The sequence below is a fragment of the Rosa chinensis genome, chromosome 2 (assembly GCF_002994745.2).
Source record: "Rosa chinensis cultivar Old Blush chromosome 2, RchiOBHm-V2, whole genome shotgun sequence".
Taxonomy (NCBI): Eukaryota; Viridiplantae; Streptophyta; class Magnoliopsida; order Rosales; family Rosaceae; genus Rosa; species Rosa chinensis.
In genome coordinates this window covers 29,292,836-29,312,951 of record NC_037089.1, presented here as the reverse complement: position 1 = coordinate 29,312,951, position 20,116 = coordinate 29,292,836, and the positions used below count along the sequence as shown (strand labels likewise).

Sequence of the window (20,116 nt, the reverse complement as noted above, 5' to 3'; positions counted from 1 at the left end):
AACTAATTTAATCAAATGTTGATATTGTTGCTGTCATCCATTTAATTATCCAACAGAATAATTGAGGGAAGACCTCTCTTCCTATTTCACTATTTCCTATTTCACTAGCCTCAGATTACCTCTCTTCCTCTTTAATTTCATGGAGTTTGCCAGCAGCATTGCAGAGAACGTCTTGGATAGGCTAGCTTCACATGCTTCCCAAGAGATCTCCTTGGCATGGGGTGCTCAACTTGAGCTCACCAAGCTCGACAACACCTTATCTACCATCAAACTAGTGCTCGAGGATGCAGAGAAGAAGCAAGTGAGAAATCCCCTAATCACTCGTTGGTTGGGAAATCTCAAAGATGTTTGCCATGACGTTGATGATGTCTTGGACAAACTAGACTTCCAAAAGTTGCGGTTGAAAGTGGAGGTCGACAACTGTGGGAAGATCAAAGGAAAGGTACGCCAATTTTTTTCCCGTTGGAATCCAGTACTGTTTAACTTCAGAATGGGACATAAAGTGAAAGAGATTAGAGAAAGACTGGTTGAAATTGATAATGAAAAGAGAGAGTTTGGTCTAATTGAGGTTGATAAGATAGTTGAAGATCATCATGCGCCCCAAGGGATGCACGATAATGAAAGAGAGACTGACTCTTTACTGGAGGCTACAGATGTTATTGGGAGAGATAATGATAAAAAACAGATTATTAGCCATCTCTTAAATAACAGTGATATCTCTAGTGAGGAGAATGTTTATGTTATTTCCATCCTTGGGTTAGGGGGGTTGGGAAAGACAACTCTTTCTAAATTAGTGTATAATGATAGGATGGTAGAGGAGAATTTTCAAATGAAAATGTGGGTATGTGTTTCAGAAAACTTTGATATCCGAACATTAATTCGTGGCATTATCAATGCTGCAATTGGACAAAAATGTGAGGATGAAAGTTTGGACCTTATGAAAAAAAGGTTGCAAAATACTTTTAGAGATAGAAAGTTTTTGTTAGTGTTGGATGATGTCTGGGATACGGAGTTGATTGGAATAACGATTGAAAAATGGAATGATCTAAAAGGCTTGTTAAATGTGGGAGCTAATGGAAGTAAAATCATCATAACAACACGACATGGATCAGTTGCTTCACTTGTGAATCCCGTATACATGCACCCCTTAGAAGGTCTTCCCCACAAAGACTGCATCTCCTTGTTCATCAAAAGGGCATTTAAAAGAGGAGGAGAGGAGCAGCGCTATCAACATTTGATAGAAATTGGTGAGGATATTGTGAAGAAGTGTGGAGGAGTTCCTTTAGCAGTAGCTACTGTAGGGAGCATGCTCTATTTGAATAGAGAGCGACACCATTGGTTGTGTGTCAGAGATGATGATATGTGGAGTATAGGAAATGACAATATTTTATCTGCACTCAAATTGAGCTACGATGCATTGCCACGACACTTGAAACCATGTTTTGCATTTTGTTCACTTTTCCCAAAGGACTATGAATTCAATAGTGAAATGTTGATTCCATTGTGGATGGCACAAGGCTACCTCAAGACATCTAAGAAAAATGAAGATTTGGATCAGATGGGTATAGACTATATAAGGCAGTGTTGCTCTAGGTCTTTGTTTCAAGTTGATATGGATCTCAAAACATTTATAAGTTTTAAAATACATGATCTACTACATGATTTAGCGATTTTGGTGGCACAAGTAGAGTACTCCACAGTCAATTTCCGTCCTTCTAGTGCTTTTGAAATGGTTCGACATATGTCAATATCCAAAAATGACTTGCTTGGAGAAGAGGCACAAGTTCCTGATTTCATGCTCAAGTCAAAGAAATTGCGAACCATTCGAATTACTAGAGATGGCGAGATGAATCAACATTTTGTGAAGACATGCATCTCGAGGTTCAAATATATGCGGGTGTTAGATATCGGTGGGTCGCCTCTCGAGGAGCTACCAAGTTCCATTGGTAGTTTGTTTCATTTGAGATTCCTCGACTTGTCTGGTAATAGGAATATAAAAAGGCTTCCCAATTCCATCAGTAAGCTACTGAATATGGAGACCTTGTCCCTTGAGAATTGCGACGCACTTGAAGAGATACCCAAGGACATAGGGAACCTGATTAACCTACGAAGCTTGACGATAACAACCCAACAGACCTATTTGCCAAAAGGAATTAGACGCCTCACCTCACTTCAATCTTTAAGTTTTGTTGGATGTGTCAATCTTAAATCTTTGGGCGAAGAGATCCAATTCCTCAACAACCTTCGTAAACTGGCGATTTGCAGTTGTGATAAGTTGGAATCCTTGCCACCAAATATGAAACACATGACTGCTTTAGATACTTTGGGTGTCGGTGATTGCGAGAAGCTTCAGTTGATGAGATCAGGGGAAGGTCCTCGAGGTCTTCGATCATTGATTATCGAGAATTCAAGTTTGGAGGCTTTGCCCCCTTGGCTCATTGAAGATTCTGCAGACACTCTACAGAGCATATATCTTGGTGGATGTCATAATCTCACGGCACTACCGGAGTTGATAAAGTTCACATTCCTCGAGGAACTACACATTGAAGTATGCTCCAAATTGTCGGCTTTGCTGCCGCAAGGTTTGCATTGCCTTACTGAGTTGAGAGAATTGAAGATTGAAGGGTGTCCTGAATTGAGCAAAAGCTGCAAAAGGCAATTAAAAGGTGAGGAGTGGTCAAAGATGGCACGTCAGGTCAAGATTACACTCGACGACTCTGATGATGAAGCTGACAATCGCTTGGCCGACGGTAGGATCGCGTACCTCACTTTGAGACGACGCCGTTAGTGACCTCAATTCCTCGTCTCCAGGTAACGAATCAGAATTCAATGAATTAGAGACAATTTTGATTGTGATTTGTGTGCTGATTGATGTAATTGCTTGGTGGAGACTGAGCACTTAGAGATGAGTGCTCTGTTCAGTTTCTCATGAAATCTTTCCTGCATTTGAAAATTGGGTGAGGTTTATGGTGTTAGGAGTACAATTACAGCTTCTACTGTTCTATATATTGTGTATGTTACTGTCCTATATCAGCAGAACCTAGCTTAGATCACCACTTCTTTCCTTGAGTCAACTGTAACTTTCAGAAGAAATTAATACAGGATTTGGCTTCCTGAAACTGCATAAAGCAGAACGCAGAAAGTACTATATGAGTAGGTATACGAGAATCTGAGTATTGGTCCCCGCAAGTTATTATTTGTGAATTGTTATGTGGTTTAATCATATAAAGAAATTTCTCTAGCATAATATTTCTATTAATCGAATTGGTATCTTGTGTAAACTTCTGCATGTCTATCTGCAAAAGTTTGCCTAATTTGTCATCATGCTATCTGTCTTATTAAGCTACTTGTTCTTATTTTTAGTATCCCTGCTGGGTTTGGAATCAGGTCAGAGGAAGAAGAAGGTCGCTAGCTAAAAGTTGTACTCTGTGGAGAGCTTCAGGTGGCTCAAGGAGACCTGTGATAGAGTGGTCTATGCCCGGTAATGGTTGTTTCATCAATTTTAATGAATATATATTGGTTTTGAGTGAGATATCTTGTTAACTCTACTTGTAACATAATATAGGCTTTGGCATAGTATGGATTGTTGATCCTTTTATCCATCATATATGAGAACGATACAAATTTGTGTAATCATAGCCGAAAGGCCGAGAAAATGATTCAACAATGTTGCCATGCTTTGCTATGAGTCCTGCAAACCCATTTGACCCATTTTATATCTAAATTTCTTATCACAACACATGGTTTTAAGATTTTTCATGAAAAGTTTACTTCTAATTTTTTGAGTTTTTATGGTGGTGGCAAGTGGTAACACAGAAGACTTCTATAAGGTGCAGTTGGCAACTTGGAATGTTTTTTAAATGTATGTCTTATGTGTCTTAGAAACCTCAGTGGGTTTTGCCCAGGTTTGATAGTTGACTTGGTTTATGTGAAAATGTCTTTCTAGTCTTAGAAACCTAAGTGTGAGCTGTCTTTGGATTGATAATATTCAGGAACTGATGCTTGCAGTTTCACCAATAATTAAGCCATTGCAATCCCAAACTCACCTGTAATTTGCTCATGGAACTACAATGCCCTTCCATCTAAGTCATTTTACTTTTCTCTTGGTCAATGTCAAGTGAGATTGTGGATGCATTAAAAAAAAAGAGAGAGAAGAAAATGGTTTACAATTGCTTTAATATGCTCAGTTGATGCCGAAAAAATAAATAAAAGAATGATCAGGCTGACCACTGATTCAATCTTGAAACCGATCTTACTACTAGAAAACCGAAGGAGCACACAATTTGGACCTTTAGATCCACCCTTAATCTGAGGGTGTGTTTTTGCTCTATGTTTTGTTATTTTCAAGTATTTCTCTTTAGTGCTTGCTGATTAGTTCTTCTGCTTCACGCGGGTTAAAATTTGAATCTGTTGACTTTTTTCTTTTTTTCTTTGTGTTTCTGTGAATGTGATGAGCTAACAAATGAAGGAAAAGTGAACAGCACTTGATGTGAATTTGGAAGAAATAAACATGAGAATTTGCTAGAGGTGGTGTATGTTCTGAATTATATGATTGTCATTGTAACAAAGCCTTAGTTTATTTGCATCTGGACTACATGGTATTCTGCTGATTTCATATAGCTTAAAATATATTTGTTCAGTGAATAAAACAGTGAACTTCAAACTCTGAAGTATCTGTTCTTATTTTATGATTGGCTTATGATGCAGCTTGCATTGGGTGAGTTTTTTGGGGTACAGCAGCCGACTGCATTGTAACTACTGGATTTTCGAAAGCATTGGAGTTGAATTAGAATTTACCTGATTTCAGGAAAGAGATCCATCTACTGATTCCAGGTTCCATTTCCCTGTATTCCTCTGTTGTTCTGTAGCTAATTTCTTGCTAGTTTCCTCTCAGTTTGTGGCATTTTCTTATTTGGTTACTTTGGATGATTTACCAGACGGAGATGCTGGATTTATTTCTTTGGAGAACCTCTTGTTTTTAGCAAATTTATTTTCGGTAAAATCCCAAGATTGATCTGCTAATAGCAGGATAAAAACCTGAAGAAAGATGTTCCTCTCTTCATATTTTTGTATATCAATTTGCAGACATCTTTCCAATGCCTATTGAACAAGCAAGGAGGAAAACTAGCTGCTTGGGAATATCCATTTGTTCCAATCAGGGTGCTTCAAAATGAAGAAGTTCTGCACTGCTGTATTGTTCGAGCTTGGAGCAGCTTGGATTGGTCAAAGATGGCATGTCAGGCGAAGATTACACTCGACTCTTATGTGGATACTGATGATGAAGAAGACGATGATGAAGGTACACCAATGATCGACTGAAGATGAAGAAGATGAAGGTCAAGAAGGAGCTTTCAATGACAATACCAAATCAACTGATACCTAGGTAACTAACAATCTGTTATTTATTCTTTACATATGTGGCTTTCATATGTCAGATAATTAAGAGTTTTAACAACAACAAAAAAATGGTTAACAATATCTTATTTAAAGCATAATAGATCATAGATCATAGATCATTAATTTCTTATTTTACACTAGTATATATGGTAGCTACTAGTTTTATGATATTTACCTTGTCCAATCTTTCACATGCAACTGCATTGCAAGATAAAGTACCAATAGCTGCTTATTCAATAAAATATGTAGAATGAGGATTCAGATTAGGAGTTAGTACCAAAAGAATGCGAAATTTATTAATTACACCATATTATAATCAGAAATGATTCTTATAACAAGCAAGCTGGCTACCTGATTTTCATAAACTTTTAACATGTAGGCTTTACAGCTAAAGCATGCGTGCCACCATTGGAGGTGCTTCAAAATGAAGAAGTCCTGCACTGCTGTATTATTTACTTGTTTTACGCTTGGATCATGTTCGAGCTTGGAATTAGAGAGATGTTGATGAACTCAAAAGTTGTGTGATAAAGCAATGAGATTGTTCGAGTAGCTTCATTTGTGATGGTGTGATTTTACTGTATGATAAGGCATAAGCAAGAATGTTTCAAAAAACTTGAGAAATGTATAGTCGAATTTGAAGCTGATCAAACTTTCAATTATTATAATCATCTGTGGAAGGCAGCCAAGCTTTGAAGCGAAAGACATCCACTTTTGAGATGGTTATTCCCGGCATAGGCCATGTTTGTGAGGATGCTCCGTTGGCAGAGCCGATTGAGGACTCTGATATAGAGGCGTTTATGTCAATTTACCGGTCGTAGTGTTTAAATGCTGAGGTTGTTTATATCAATTTACCGGTCGTAGTGTTTAAATGGTGATCAACAGTATTGAGGTGATGGATGTTGCTAACCATTTATAGGCTAACTTGTTTTGACACTTTGGACAATTACTGCAAGAAGCAACTCAATAAAAATGCAAGGCATGAACAGGAAAATACATAATGCAATGGGGGAAAAAAAAATGGAGAATAGTCACTTTGGTCACTCAACTATGACTCATTCGACACTTTGGTCACTCAAGTTTCAAATATATCACTTTGGTCACTCAAGTATTACACTGTCATTCACAAAAGTCACCTAAGGGACATTTTTTCTCACAACAAAGTGACTTTTGTGAATGACAGTGTAATACTTGAGTGACCAAAGTGATATATTTGAAACTTGAGTGACCAAAGTGTCGAATGAGTCATAGTTGAGTGACCATTTGTGAAATTCTCCCAAAAAAAAAGTGCAAAGGAAATTTATATAACAATGAAGGAAAAGGAAATGTGTTCGACTAGTAATAAAATTTTTCACTTCCTGGTACAAGCTATAATGACAACTTTGGTTCTTTGTACAGAAAAGGAAAAAAAAAAAAACAAAGACATTATAAAAGCCTTTCAAAGCTGATGGCAAGATTTTCAAACTACCACCCTGGAAATTTCACACCCAAAAAATGGAGAACATAAAGGATCCCCTAGTTTATCTACAAGTTAGTCCTGCTTCGCGTCTTCATCAACTGTTGGTCGTCTCTGAGCAAGTAAGCGCTTTGTTCTTTCGAGAACACCAAAAAAGATTGAACTGCCAATCCCTATCCACAGCACTCTTGGTCCAATACCCTGAAGTAAACATATATGTAAACAAAACTTGCATCAATCAGATTGCCTCCAGCAACAACAGATTGCCTCCAGCAACAATCACATCATACCCTGATTTGTAATGACTTGAGGGGACCATAAATTCATTAAGTTGTAAAAAATGAGAGAACTTCCTGATTAATAATGACTTCATACATAGAGAACTTCCCCGGAAGTAGATAATGTTAGTCTAGGCATATCTATACAAACCAAGGGACTACTAGTCTCTTTTGTTTCACCTTTTCTTTTATTGAAATTAAGGACAAGTCTTTATGGCCCCAGGAAGGAGGAAACTAAGAGGCCACTTTCTACCAGCACAGTACAACTCTCTCTCTCTCTCTCTCTCTCTCTCCCTCGTGTGCATATATATATATATATATATATATATATATATATTATTTTTTATTTTTTTTTATGTTCACAATAAAACCTCCATCTCACGCCTGCCTTCATGCTACGAGATTTAAACAAAAAATGGAAAGCAAAAGCAACAGATAAAAGTGAAATATACAAGTCTGGTGTTTTCAAAACAATTTTGGGTATGAAACATTCATTACAATAAAACAGAAAATGCCCGTCCGAAAGGTTTTTGGGCAACTAGTTTCGAGAGAATGGGTTAATGCATCTGCATGTGAGAAAAGGGTAGAGAACGGAGGGTTATTTTAAAAATATGAAGTTGTTGATAAGGAGTGAATTTCATTCCCCAAATATAAATGGCTGAAAACAACATTCTAATCTCTGACAGCCCAATCTCAGAACCCTATCCCAAATGAACCCACCTCCTCACACCTAGTTTCCACAAAGATATATTTTTATTCGTTCCATCCACACTACCCACAGATGCTATCATATCACATCTTCCCAATACAGTTCCCCTCTTTCCGGCCAACAAAGAGCTTATATTTCTCTGCCAACAATGCATTACATGAAGCTGGGTTATCTGAGTACACATTTTACTTCCCAGTCACCATATTGACGTTATAGTCAAATGTAAGTCAAGTCAGCATATTAGTGAGGTCCAGTCAAAGCAACTACAAGATTCTTGATGAACAAGGGACAAGACTAAACAATCAATTTCAGTTCCCCTAAGAAACATAACTTACAAGAATTGAAGAAAAAACAAACTCAACATTAAGAGCACAACATTTTGCATAATTGTTTAACTTTTCAAGGGCTGCAATAAGATACATGGCAATCATATTTTATATTTTTATATGACAAGGGATATAAAGGCTCAATGCATACCTTCAAAAGGGCGGGAGGTCCTTCTTCCCTCACAATAGTCTGAACACAGTCAACAATTCCTTTGTACTGGTTGGCAGATCCCTTTTGAGAAAGATAAAAAAAAAAAAAAAAAAAATGAGAGCAAACCATTGGACGCACAGTGTAGTTAGTTATCAATTTTGATTTGGCCTTAATTTTACAGCCCCTCATATATATGATAGACAAATATATGGGACCGTTGCAATAAATTTCAGGCTTTACCACGAGGGCGCACATATTATTTGGAAGTAACATCAACGGGAGACAAATATCATGCAGAATAGCAGATGGCCTTACCTGTACAATTAGTCTAGTTTTAATCACATCAAGGGGAGTGGTTATAGCTCCAGTTAATGCACCTAGAAGAGTTTGATATTAAATGTATCAGATAATTGCTTTACGTCAAACAGATGGATGATTAAGTTAACTCTATCTGTAGTAAAAGACAATGAACAGTCCTCTTCTATGAAGACAATCAGACAAACAGGAACTCGTCCCAACCAAACTAAGCCAATTGAAACTCAGAACCAAGAACATAAAGTATTTTTTCACCAGAACTTATCATATTTTTCTCACAATACATAAGAAAGACAACACACTATTGTTATCTGATTATCCTATGTTGCCAACATTAAGTGCACAGAGATAGTATGATACCACTTTGGTACTATATTACAATTTATGTAGGAATTATTTGATCGTACACAGAATACTGTACAACTGCCAAGTTATTCTGGAGGTACACAAGTCAATATGAGGAGCTGAATAAGTAAAAACTCATTTTAGAATATCTCATGTTGTGACAAATACTAGTAATCATCCCACCTCATGTTGGCTGAGTACTCACAGCAGACTTGAGTTGTCAGGCCCCAATGAGGACAGAAGAATTTCAAAAAGGGAGACCTTAGCACCCTAATTTTGTCTATATGGGACTCTGAATTTTGGGTGAGTTCCAGGTCGAAAGTTGTATTAAGTCGGTCTATGTCTATAAGCTATTACAAGAAACTCCATTCGTGACATGGCCTTTTGGGTATTACATCGATGTGCCATGAAGATCTCCATATATGTGAAGTTGTGGACTCTGAGTTTCTCATTTGCTAAGGATAATACCAGCTATTATTAACATCAGTATCTGATGTAGAAATATTTTACTGACTGAATCATAGTGCGCAGCATACTTGGTAGGCTTGCATGAATGATACTTAATAGATATAGCATAATATCCTGATATTGTTTGGAAACATTAATGTGTTCCCCATTTGTAGGTAATAAGCTATGGACTAGTGTGAAAAGCCAAAGTTCACACTCCTTAAGAGTTGCAATCAGACAGAGAGAAACCAAAGGCACGCACTGGATTAGCATTATGCATGTTAAAGAAGATCCCACAACCATTCCCAAAAAAGATAGAGTTGACAATGTTTAAGTATAATGTATTTGAGAGAGATTGATGAGAGAGATGTGTTCTTATTATTGAGAATAGGAGCCCTATATATAGGGATTACAAAGTGCTAGTTCTAATGTTACAAGGAATACCAATCCGTGTAGGATTGGGAAATCTAGAACCTTCTCTCCTATTGCTACTCCTAGTTTGATAAGGCACACTAAATCGATATTCCTTCAACACTCCCCCTTGTGCCGCTTCAAACTTGGTGGTGACGCTTCATCCGTTGCCTCGTTAAAAACCTTGCCAGGTAACAAAAACCCTGTGGGATAAAAATAACCCTGGTCGAAGGACAAAAAGAGCACAACACGTCCTTCACTCTTCGAGATCGAACATGTAAACATCATAACTCCCCCTGATGTCGATATCTCCCCCTGATTGCTATAATCGTGGGAGTTCGGATAACTTTCTCAATCCGATGCTCTTCACATGTTTCTCGAAGGTGGATTTAGGTAACGACTTAGTGAATAAGTCCGCTACATTATCCTCTGATCGGATTTGATTCAGTTCAATCTTTAGAAGTGATTGTTGTTGCTGATTATAAAAGAACTTAGGCGATATATGCTTGGTGTTGTCGCCCTTGATGAAACCTAACTTCATTTGTTCAATACAAGCTGCATTATCCTCATAAATGCATGTAGGTTCATTTGTGGTAGACTTCAAACCACAACTTCCTTGAATGTGTCGAATTACAGACCTTAGCCATACACATTCACGTACAGCTTCATGTAGAGCAATAATCTCTGCATGATTTGAGGAAGTAGCAACAAGAGTCTGTTTTGTAGACTTCCAAGATATCGCAGTGCTTCCCATGGTAAAGACATAACCAGTTTGGGAGCGACCTTTGTGAGGGTCAGAGAGGTACCCTGCATCAGCAAAACCCATCAAGACATCATTGTCGTTTTGATGGAGGGAGATAGGAGAACGCCGGCCACCATGAGCGGTGGCGGCGCCGGCGGCGGCAACATGGCCGGCGGCCATTCCATGGACGGGGGTGTTTTGCCTTTTGGGGTCCAATCCCAATTTTCCGTCATTCCTTTTCTCTCTGTAGGGATAGAATAGGCCCATATCAATCGTACCTCTTAGGTATCGAAAGATTGTCTTTATACCAATCCAATGGCGGCGTGTTGGCGCAGAGCTATGTCGAGCTAACAAGTTCACTGCGAATGAGATATCCGGTCTTGTGCATTGAGCTAAGTACAATAATGCGCCTATTGCACTCAAATAGGGCACCTCGGCCTCTAATGGTTCTTCGTCCTCATCCCTTGGACGAAACGGATCTTTTCCGGGCTCAAGACTACGGCCGATCATGGGAGTACTCGTAGGCTTTGCTTTATCTTCATTAAAGCGCCTTAGGATTTTCTGAGTATATGCAGACTGATGGATCAAGATTCCATCACTATGGTGCTCGAGTTCTAAACTGAGACAAAACCGTGTTTTCCCAAGATCTTTCATCTCAAATTCGGATTTCAAGTATTTAGCAGTTTCCTTCAACTCATCTAGAGTTCCAATTAGGTTCATGTCATCGACATAAACTGCTACGATTGCAAATCCGGAACTTGTTCTTTTAATGAACACGCATGGGCATATTTCATTGTTAATATATCCCTTCCCAATCAAGTAGTCACTTAGACGGTTATACCACATCCGTCCGGATTGTTTTAATCCATATAGTGAGCGTTTTAATCTTATTGAAAACGCGCTCCGTGGTTTAGAGCCACTTGATTTGGGTAATTGAAGTCCATCTGGAACCTTCATATATATCTCTGAATCTAGATCCCCATAGAGATATGCTGTAACCACATCCATAAGCTGCATGTCAAGTTTTTCGGAAACTACCAAACTGACAAGGTAGCGGAACGTTATAACGTCCATTACGGGAGAATATGTCTCCTCGTAGTCAATTCCAGGGCGTTGTGAGAAACCTTGCCCCACAAGGCGGGCTTTGTATCTAACAACCTCATTTTTCTCATTACGCTTTCTAACAAAGACCCATTTATGGCCAACAGGTTTTACATTTGGGGGTGTCTGCGTTACAGGCCCAAATACCTGTCTCTTTGTTAGTGAATCCAATTCAACCTGGATCACATCTTTCCATTTAGGCCAATCCGCTCTTCGTTGACATTCTTCAACAGACCGAGGTTCGATATCATCATATTCTATAATTCCTTTTGCAATATGATATGCAAATGCATCATCAATCGCCATAGAGTTTCTATCCATCATCTCATGTACACTAGTGTAATTTATGGAGATCTCTCTATTCTCTGGAGTTGGTTCTGACATTGGAGCGTCCCCCAATGATGTCTCTTGGACATAACCATAATCCGGAATATTCTCATGAGATGGATTATTTACATCGATGATTAATGGATTATTTTGTGCCGAACTCGCTTTCTTTCTTGGGCGAGAATCCATCGAACCTATGGGCCTCCCGCGTTTCTTGGCGGGAGCCGTGGGCCTAGCCATAACGTCACCATCATTGAGAGATGGGACGTTGGCGCCATGCTCATGCATTCTTGAGTTGGCGTCATATCCTCTACTTTTAGGGACATCAATCCTTGCAGGCACGTTTGCAGCAGGTATGTGTGATCTTGTCACTTTAGCGATATCAGAAAACGCATCAGGCATCGAATCTGCTACGTTCTGAAGATCGAGAATTCTCCGCACTTCAATTTCTGACTGTGCGGTTCGGGGATCAAGATGAGACATAGTGGGGACAGACCACGACAATTCCTGTCGTTCCTGTTGAACATTTATGTTCCTATCTCCCCCTAACGACGGGAAGACTGTCTCATCGAAGTGACAATCCGCAAATCTAGCGGTAAAGAGATCGCCTGTCAAGGGTTCTATGTAGCGGATAATTGTTGGAGAATCATATCCAACATAAAGGCCTAATCGTCTTTGAGGACCCATTTTGGTGCGCTGTGGCGGCGCAATAGGCACATAGACTGCACACCCAAATATGCGTAAGTGTGAGACATCAGGCTCATACCCAGTAACCATCTGGGACGCAGAGAAGGGTTGAGTGGCAGTGGGCCTCAGACGAATAAGCACAGCTGCATGCAATATTGCATATATTGCATAGCCCCAAGCAGAAATAGGGAGATTGGTGCGCATCACCAATGCTCGAGCAACCATTTGTAGTCGTTTAATGGTGGCTTCTGCGAGACCATTTTGGGTATGAACATGAGGAACAGGATGTTCAACATCAATCCCAATGGACATGCAATAATCATCAAAAGTCTTTGATGTAAACTCCCCAGCATTGTCTAATCTTATAGACTTAATGGGATGATCAGGGTGGTGAGCCCGTAACTTAATTATTTGTGCTAGGAGTTTAGCAAATGCAGCGTTCCTGGTGGACAATAGCATGACATGTGACCAGCGTGTCGATGCATCAACCAACACCATAAAATATCTAAATGGTCCGCATGGTGGTTGAATAGGTCCACAAATATCACCTTGGATTCTTTGTAAGAATGGTATATTTTCTTTGGTGTCCTTTGCATAGGATGGTCTCGATCCTAACTTTGCTAAAGAGCAGGCTTTGCAGAACGAATGATGGGCTTTGGAAACAACCAATGAGGATTTTGGTTGAGCCATGAAGTCACAATGGACCTGAGAAGTAAAAATGGGAGTCAAGGGAGCAGGGGTGGCGTCAAGGCCACCCTTGGGCCACAGGGGGATGGCGGCGCCGACCGGGGATGGCCGGACTTGAGGGGGAAAGGCGCCGTGAGGTGCAGGTGCTCCTCCTTGATCCAAAATTCGAGTTTTACTTCCTTTCGTTCTGAAAAAGGGATGTCCGTGTGAAGTCTTTAATATACGGATCATCATGTCACGACCTGGGTGTCCCAAACGGTCGTGCCAAAGCCTATACGTGTCGGAATCCCATAAATCATCTCTCATGACATGGTTGGATTCAATGACTCGAATAGTGGTTGCATACAACCCACTAGAGCGACACATAAGTTTCTCTAATACTCGTTTATGTCCGTAGTCATTAGAGGTGATGCAAAGGAACTCTTGTCCATTCTCACAATGTGTTTCCACATGAAAACCATTGGCTCTTATATCTTTGAAGCTCAATAGGGTTCTTCCTGCCCTAGGAGCATAAAGAGCTTCGGTGACATTCAAAGTAGTGCCATTAGGCAACATAAATTGAGCTGGTCCTCGACCATGAATCAATTGAGATGGTCCAGCCATCGTAGTCACAGAAGATCAAGTAGGCGCCATCCATAGGAATAGCTGTCTATTTCGAAGGATGGTATGTGTAGTGGCACTGTCCACGAGGCATTCGAGCTCTCCGGGAAACATACTGAAAAAATAAAGTTCGAATTTAGAATATTATGTCCAAGACATTTGGATAAAATAAGTCGACACTTTATTAATGATAGCCAATGATTACATCAAAGTTTCTTGACTAAAATCTAATCCAATATAAAATCAAATAGTAGACAAATCGTAGTCACTTAATCCGTTCGGTAATTTCAATTTGGTTGTGACCAGGTAAGGTAAGGCGAGATTTTGGTGGAGCGTTGCTCACTTTTAAAACCGTTCTCTCAGATCAAACCTTGCCTAGACATCACAAGTACTCTTGAGTACGCCTAGAGGGAAAAAGTTAATACAATAAGTCATTTTATTGATTTAAGGCATAATTGCCATTACATGATTCTTGGAAAAGTAAAGGACTATACTAATCAAAATCTGCAGCATCCTTGTGCAATTCTTTGTCAGATTTGAAGTCCTCTATGGTGAGATTGGCGTGTGCATCATCACCTTCTTCTTCTACATCTTCGGCAAGATAGGTCTCATGTTCTCGAAATTCTCTATATGCCTTGTAATGTGCAGCCAATTGTTTGCTTGCATTGCATTGCTTGAACCAATGTTCAATAGATCCACATCTATGGCATGCATCATTACGATTTCCTCCCTTGAATTGAGATGCATCTTGTGCATGAAGACGAGATTGGCGTCCGTGTTGGACATTGGCGCCACCCCTATGGCCGGAGGCCTTGTGTCCCCCTCTCCCACGTTGGCTTTTGTTGCCACGTGTTCCCGCTCCATTATGGCGGTTTCCTTCCTTTGTAGGGCGGTTATATGGTCAAAAACGTCCGTTATGTCCCTTATTGTTAGGGTTCCGCTCCTTGCGCCCTCCTTTGGGTGCATGATTATAATTCGCCTCCTGAACGCTCTTCGTTCCGATAGGCCTTGAATTATAATTTCTCACGAGGATATTATCATGTTTTTCAGCTACAGACATCACAGTAATGAGCTGATGAAATCTCGTGATCCGTCTAGTATCAAATTCCGTTCGATATTGCTTTGAGAGCAAAATTGCTGAGACGGGGAAGGTGGAGAGAGTTTTCTCAATTAGTTCTTGCTCTGTGACGGGTTGTCCACAGAACCCCAACATGGTTTTGAGGCGTAGAACTTCTGAATTATATTCAGCTACAGACTTGAAGTCGGCGAATCGTAGATTGCCCCATTGAACTTTCAAGTCAGGGAGGAGGGTATCCTTGATATTACCAAATCGCTCTTCTAGCGCAACCCATAATTCTCTAGCATCCTTGATTGCCATGTACTCCAATCGGAGTGATTTATCCATGTGGCGCCTCATCAAGATGAGGGCGGTGGCATTATTCGTAGCCGTACGCTCAAATATGAGAGTAGGATTAGGAGCTTGAATTAAGGGTAGGATCCCTTTTGAAGTGAGATGGTGCTCAACATCCGTGGCCCAACTATGATATTCCGAGCCAGTTGAGGTAAGTGCAGGAAAGTCAAGTTTCGACATCCTGAAGTAAGAAGAAGAAATATATTAGTTTCGGAGTTAAAACTTCCACGACAACTAAATATTAAGATTTCCGAGCTATGCTACCAAGAAATCGATTTCCAAGAAAATTGGATTAGACCGAAACAATGATGTTTATAAGGTCATAAATCGATGCTTGCGGACGCTCTTAGTCCGAAGTCTTACGAACGCTCTTAGTTCGTTATTGCGTGAATCCCCACGATTCCGCTTTTCAATGATCGAACCCACGTTATAAGAAGGGTGGGATGTAGAAGAAGGGAGGTTTTCAAGTCCCCGAGAAAAGAAGAAGAAATATAAATTCCGAATTATAGGAACTTCAAAACTTACTCTTTTGAATACTTACTTGTATTTGGATCACGCGCGTGTCGATGCAGGCGTGATGGAGTGAAGCAATCCTAGTAGAGGCGTGCAGCGAATGCGGGGCAGCAGGGGCTGCGGTGGTAGTAGTGGTGCAGGAGCAGCGGAGGCAAACTGCAGGAGCAGCAGCAGTGGTGTAGGGCTGCAGGTGCACGGGTGCGTAGGCGGGGCAGCAGCGTGCGCAGGGAAGCAGGGTGCGCAGGTGTGCGCGGGGCAGCAGTAGGCGCACGGGCGCGCGCGGGGTAGCAGCTGGCGCAGGGGAGCGAGCGGGGCAGCAGCGGGCGCAGGGGCGTGCGCGGGGCAGCAGCAGGCGCAGGGGCGCGCGCGGGGCAGGCGGGCTAGCAAGTGGCTAGGTGTTGCGGCAGTTTTTGGTTTTTTTTTTTTTTTTTGCTTTTCGGCTTAGAGTCGTGCTGATAACGTGTTTAAGTATAATGTATTTGAGAGAGATGTGTTCTTATTATTGAGAATAGGAGCCCTATATATAGGGATTACAAAGTGCTAGTTCTAATGTTACAAGGAATACCAATCCGTGTAGGATTGGGAAATCTAGAACCTTCTCTCCTATTGCTACTCCTAGTTTGATAAGGCACACTAAATCGATATTCCTTCAACAGACAAGACTTAAAATAAAATAATATGATTGCTGATGTCCTATGAAACGGGAGAGTAGACAGCTAACTACCTGCAAAAGCTCCAATTATAGCATTCTCAGGATCGTTGAGCTCTCTCTTTGCCTGATAAAAAGAGAAGATCAGAAAGCTAATTATAGATATCAAGACAAAGAAAATGAATATACAATACACAAATATGTATATATACAGACCATGTATTCATATGTTAAAGAAGCATTCAAGAGGAGGCATGTTGTCTCATTGACATGCACACTTTTTGTTATATAAGTCATGATCTCATGTTATATAACCATAGATTATTGCTCATGGAAGGGCTACCACTTGTGAATTTGGTTTAGAAGAGAAAAACTAATGTTTGTGATCCTCCCATTGGTATATTAAAGGGGAAGTTGAAAGGGCAGAAAATTGTTTCATGACTACTTGTTCAGAGTTTAGAGAATTCCACTTTGGGAAATAGACAAGCTAAGTATTCTTCGTGATCTTCAGTATCTTCAGAATTTAAGGCTTCCACTTTTGGCTGTTTATGCAGATTGGGGAGCTGATGTAATTTAAGAGTGGGGGTCTAACGGTAATTTCTCGTGCGTGCAGCTGGTATGTAGCTTTCTAGTAGACATCTTGACGTATCGTCCTAAGTAGTAATGTTCCATGTTTAACCCATTTTAATAAAAGGTGAACTTAAAAAATGGGGGAGAAAGTGATGATGTTCTACACTGATGGCAATTCTCTTGGCCTCATAGGTTGGCACTTTCAAGAGAAAGTGATGATGTTCTACACTGATGGCAATTCCCTTGGCCTCATAGGTTGGCACTCTCAAGAGAAAGTGATGATGTTCTACACAGCGACCATCTATCTCTTCCACAGTTGAGATACTAGCTTTGTTACAGTCGGATCAATGGGATCGCTTAGCCCAAAGCCCATCCATACCCCCTCAAGCCCACACCGAAATAGCCCACCCCTTAATCCAAACTCTCCTTACTTCCTTTTCAGATGTATTTTCTTTACCTATGGGCCTGCCCTCAAAGAGACCCATTGACCATTAGATTAATCTTCTACCCAACACAAGCCCAGTCAATGTCCGGCCTATCGATACCCTCAATCTCATAAAGCCGAACTTGAAACCCAAGTAACCAACATGCTCAGATAAGGCATTATAAGGCCAAGTTGTAGCCATTTCTCTGCACCTGTTCTCCTAGTGAAAAAAAAAAAAAGAGGGTACATGGAGGTTTTGTGTAGATTATCGATCCCTAAATGCGGTGACGGTTAAAGACCGGTTCCCTATTCCGGCGGCAGACGCACTTTTGAATGAATTACATGGTGTCACCATTTTCTCAAAGCTCGATCTACATTCCGGATACCATCAAATCCGCATGAAGGAGGAAGACATTCCAAAAATGGCATTTCGCACTCACGAAGGTCACTTTGAATTTGTGGTAATGCCCTTTAGGTTAACTAATGCTCCCACTACATTCGAAGCTTTGATGAACCATGTTTTCAAACCACTACTTTGCAAATGTGTCTTGGTGTTTTTCGATGATATTTTAGTCTATAGTCCGGACTTACAATCTCATGTGAAGGATTTGCAAGATGTGCTTACTTTACTGCGGGCTAACCAGCTTCAAGCAAAGCTTTCTAAATGCCCATTCGCCTAGCCCAAATTCCATTATTTAGGTAGGAGTGTCAGTTGATCTAGAGAAGGTTAGGGCAATCAGAGAATGGCCCAAGCCCAAAACCTTCAAGGCTCTGCGCGGCTTCTTAGGCCTTACATGGTACTACCGCCTTTTCATCCACCATTACGGCATCACCGCAAAGCCATTGACAGACCTTCTCAAACAGGATAACTTCAAGTGGTCTCTAGCTTCTGAATCGGCCTTTGAAGACCTCAAGCATGCGCTCATGACGGCGTCAGTCTTGGTATTGTCGGACTTTACCCAACCTTTTGTCGTGGAGACCGATGCAAGTGGCATGGGCATCGGCACGGTGTTATCTCAGCAACGACACCCGATCGCGTTCCTGAGCAAATCTCTATCCCTTCGCAATCAAACTTTGTCCGTGTACGATAGAGAGATGCTTGTTGTCCTATTTGCAATTGAGAAGTGGCACGCATATTTGATCGGTCATCCATTCAAGATATTCAATGACCACCAAACCCTCAAGCATTTGTTGGACCAGCGCATCTCAACAAAAATAGCTGGCCAAATTGATGGGTTACAACTATTCCATTGAATACCGACCTGGGAATGCCAACACAATACCAGACTTGCTATCCAGGCAGCATGAACTATGCCCAATTTCGACTATCTCTACACCAGTGTTCGACTTCCTAACTCAAATTGACCAAGCTTGTCTTAGAGATTAGGAAGCTCAAGTCATTATCTCTCAATTGCAGAAGGATCTTGTGGCCAAGAAAGGTTTCACTTGGGTCAACAACAGATTACTTTACAAAGGTCAGATCTTTGTGCCCTCTTCTTCAAATTGGCACACTAGGCTTCTTTATGAATTTCATTCTTCACTGCAAGCTGGGCACTCAGGATACCTGCACACATATATGAGTATTTAAACAATTTCTCTTGACCGGGAATGCATAAAGATATAAAAGCCTTTATCACTGAGTGTGATCAATGCCAGAGGCAATCATATGAGACCATCAGGCCCCCTGGCCTCCTGCAACCTCTCCCTATACCCGAACACATCTAGTTCGACATCTCGATGGATTTCATTGATGGTTTGCCCCCCTCGGATGGAAATAATACAATATTTATTGTTGTCGATCGACTCTCCAAATATGGACATTTCACTGCCATCTCCCACTCATACTCTGCTACTCAGATTGCTGAAATCTTCATGAAGGAAATATTTCGCCTTCATGGTATGCCCAAGTCTATTGTTAGTGATCAAGATCCGGTGTTCATCAGCCATTTTTAGGCTGCTTTCTTCAAGTCACAAGGCTCAAAGCTGTGCCGCAGCTCAGCCTACCATCCCCAAACAGATGGCCAGACTGAGGTTGTCAATCGATTCCTTAAACACTACTTGAGGTGTTTTGTGCAAGACAAATCATCTTCTTGGTTTGGTTTGCTCCATTGGGCAGAATGGTAGTACAATTCCACCTATCATTCCACCATTCGAATGACTCCATTCCAGGTTGTTGACGATACTCCTCCCCCATATGTGGCAATGTATACTCCAGGGTCCACTTCGGTACAAGCAGTGGATAGAGCTCTACAAGACCGAGACATTCTCCGTCAAATGCTAAAAACCAACATGTTGGCAGCCCAAAATAGGATGAAACAAGCTACTGATATTCACCGCACTGAACGGGAATTCAAGGTGGGTGATTGGGTGTTTTTGAAGTTACACCCATATCGGCGGCAGTCCTTGGTGAAACGGCCTTCCCACAAGCTATCCCCTTGCTACTATGGACCTTTTTTTTATCAAGACTCGCATTGGCGAAGTGGCTTATAAACTCGAATTACCTCCTCAATGCCGCATCCATCCTATTTTTCATGTGTCCATCCTGAAGCAACGCCTATGTGAAGGTACCCCCC

The 20,116-nt window shown here is 40.8% G+C and overlaps 1 protein-coding gene and 1 long non-coding RNA gene across 8 annotated transcripts; one reads left to right on the top strand and one right to left on the bottom strand.

Moving 5' to 3' along the window:
* Positions 1 to 56: 56 nt before the first annotated feature.
* LOC112186503 (disease resistance protein RGA2) lies at positions 57 to 6,097 on the top strand. 7 transcript variants are annotated; one of them, XM_024324952.2, is made up of 6 exons: positions 57 to 2,811; positions 3,364 to 3,481; positions 4,708 to 4,833; positions 4,938 to 4,996; positions 5,086 to 5,383; positions 5,777 to 6,097. In XM_024324952.2, exon 1 carries the CDS (start codon positions 140 to 142, stop codon positions 2,786 to 2,788), a length of 2,649 nt encoding a protein of 882 aa, XP_024180720.1. In that variant the 5' UTR covers positions 57 to 139; the 3' UTR covers positions 2,789 to 2,811; positions 3,364 to 3,481; positions 4,708 to 4,833; positions 4,938 to 4,996; positions 5,086 to 5,383; positions 5,777 to 6,097. The 7 variants fall into 7 exon arrangements, with proteins under 7 accessions (XP_024180720.1, XP_040370215.1, XP_024180721.1 ...); XM_040514281.1 differs by lacking the exon at positions 4,938 to 4,996 and adding an exon at positions 2,903 to 3,157 and having other exon boundaries at positions 57 to 2,814; XM_024324953.2 differs by lacking the exon at positions 4,938 to 4,996 and having other exon boundaries at positions 3,388 to 3,481.
* A 608-nt stretch (positions 6,098 to 6,705) lies between these two features.
* Positions 6,706 to 17,236, bottom strand: LOC112189367. Its single transcript, XR_002931857.2, has 4 exons — positions 16,625 to 17,236; positions 8,630 to 8,691; positions 8,315 to 8,395; positions 6,706 to 7,051 (listed from the first exon to the last, which is right to left on the bottom strand). It is a non-coding gene; the product is annotated as an uncharacterized LOC112189367 (long non-coding RNA).
* Between the last annotated feature and the right edge of the window lie 2,880 nt (positions 17,237 to 20,116).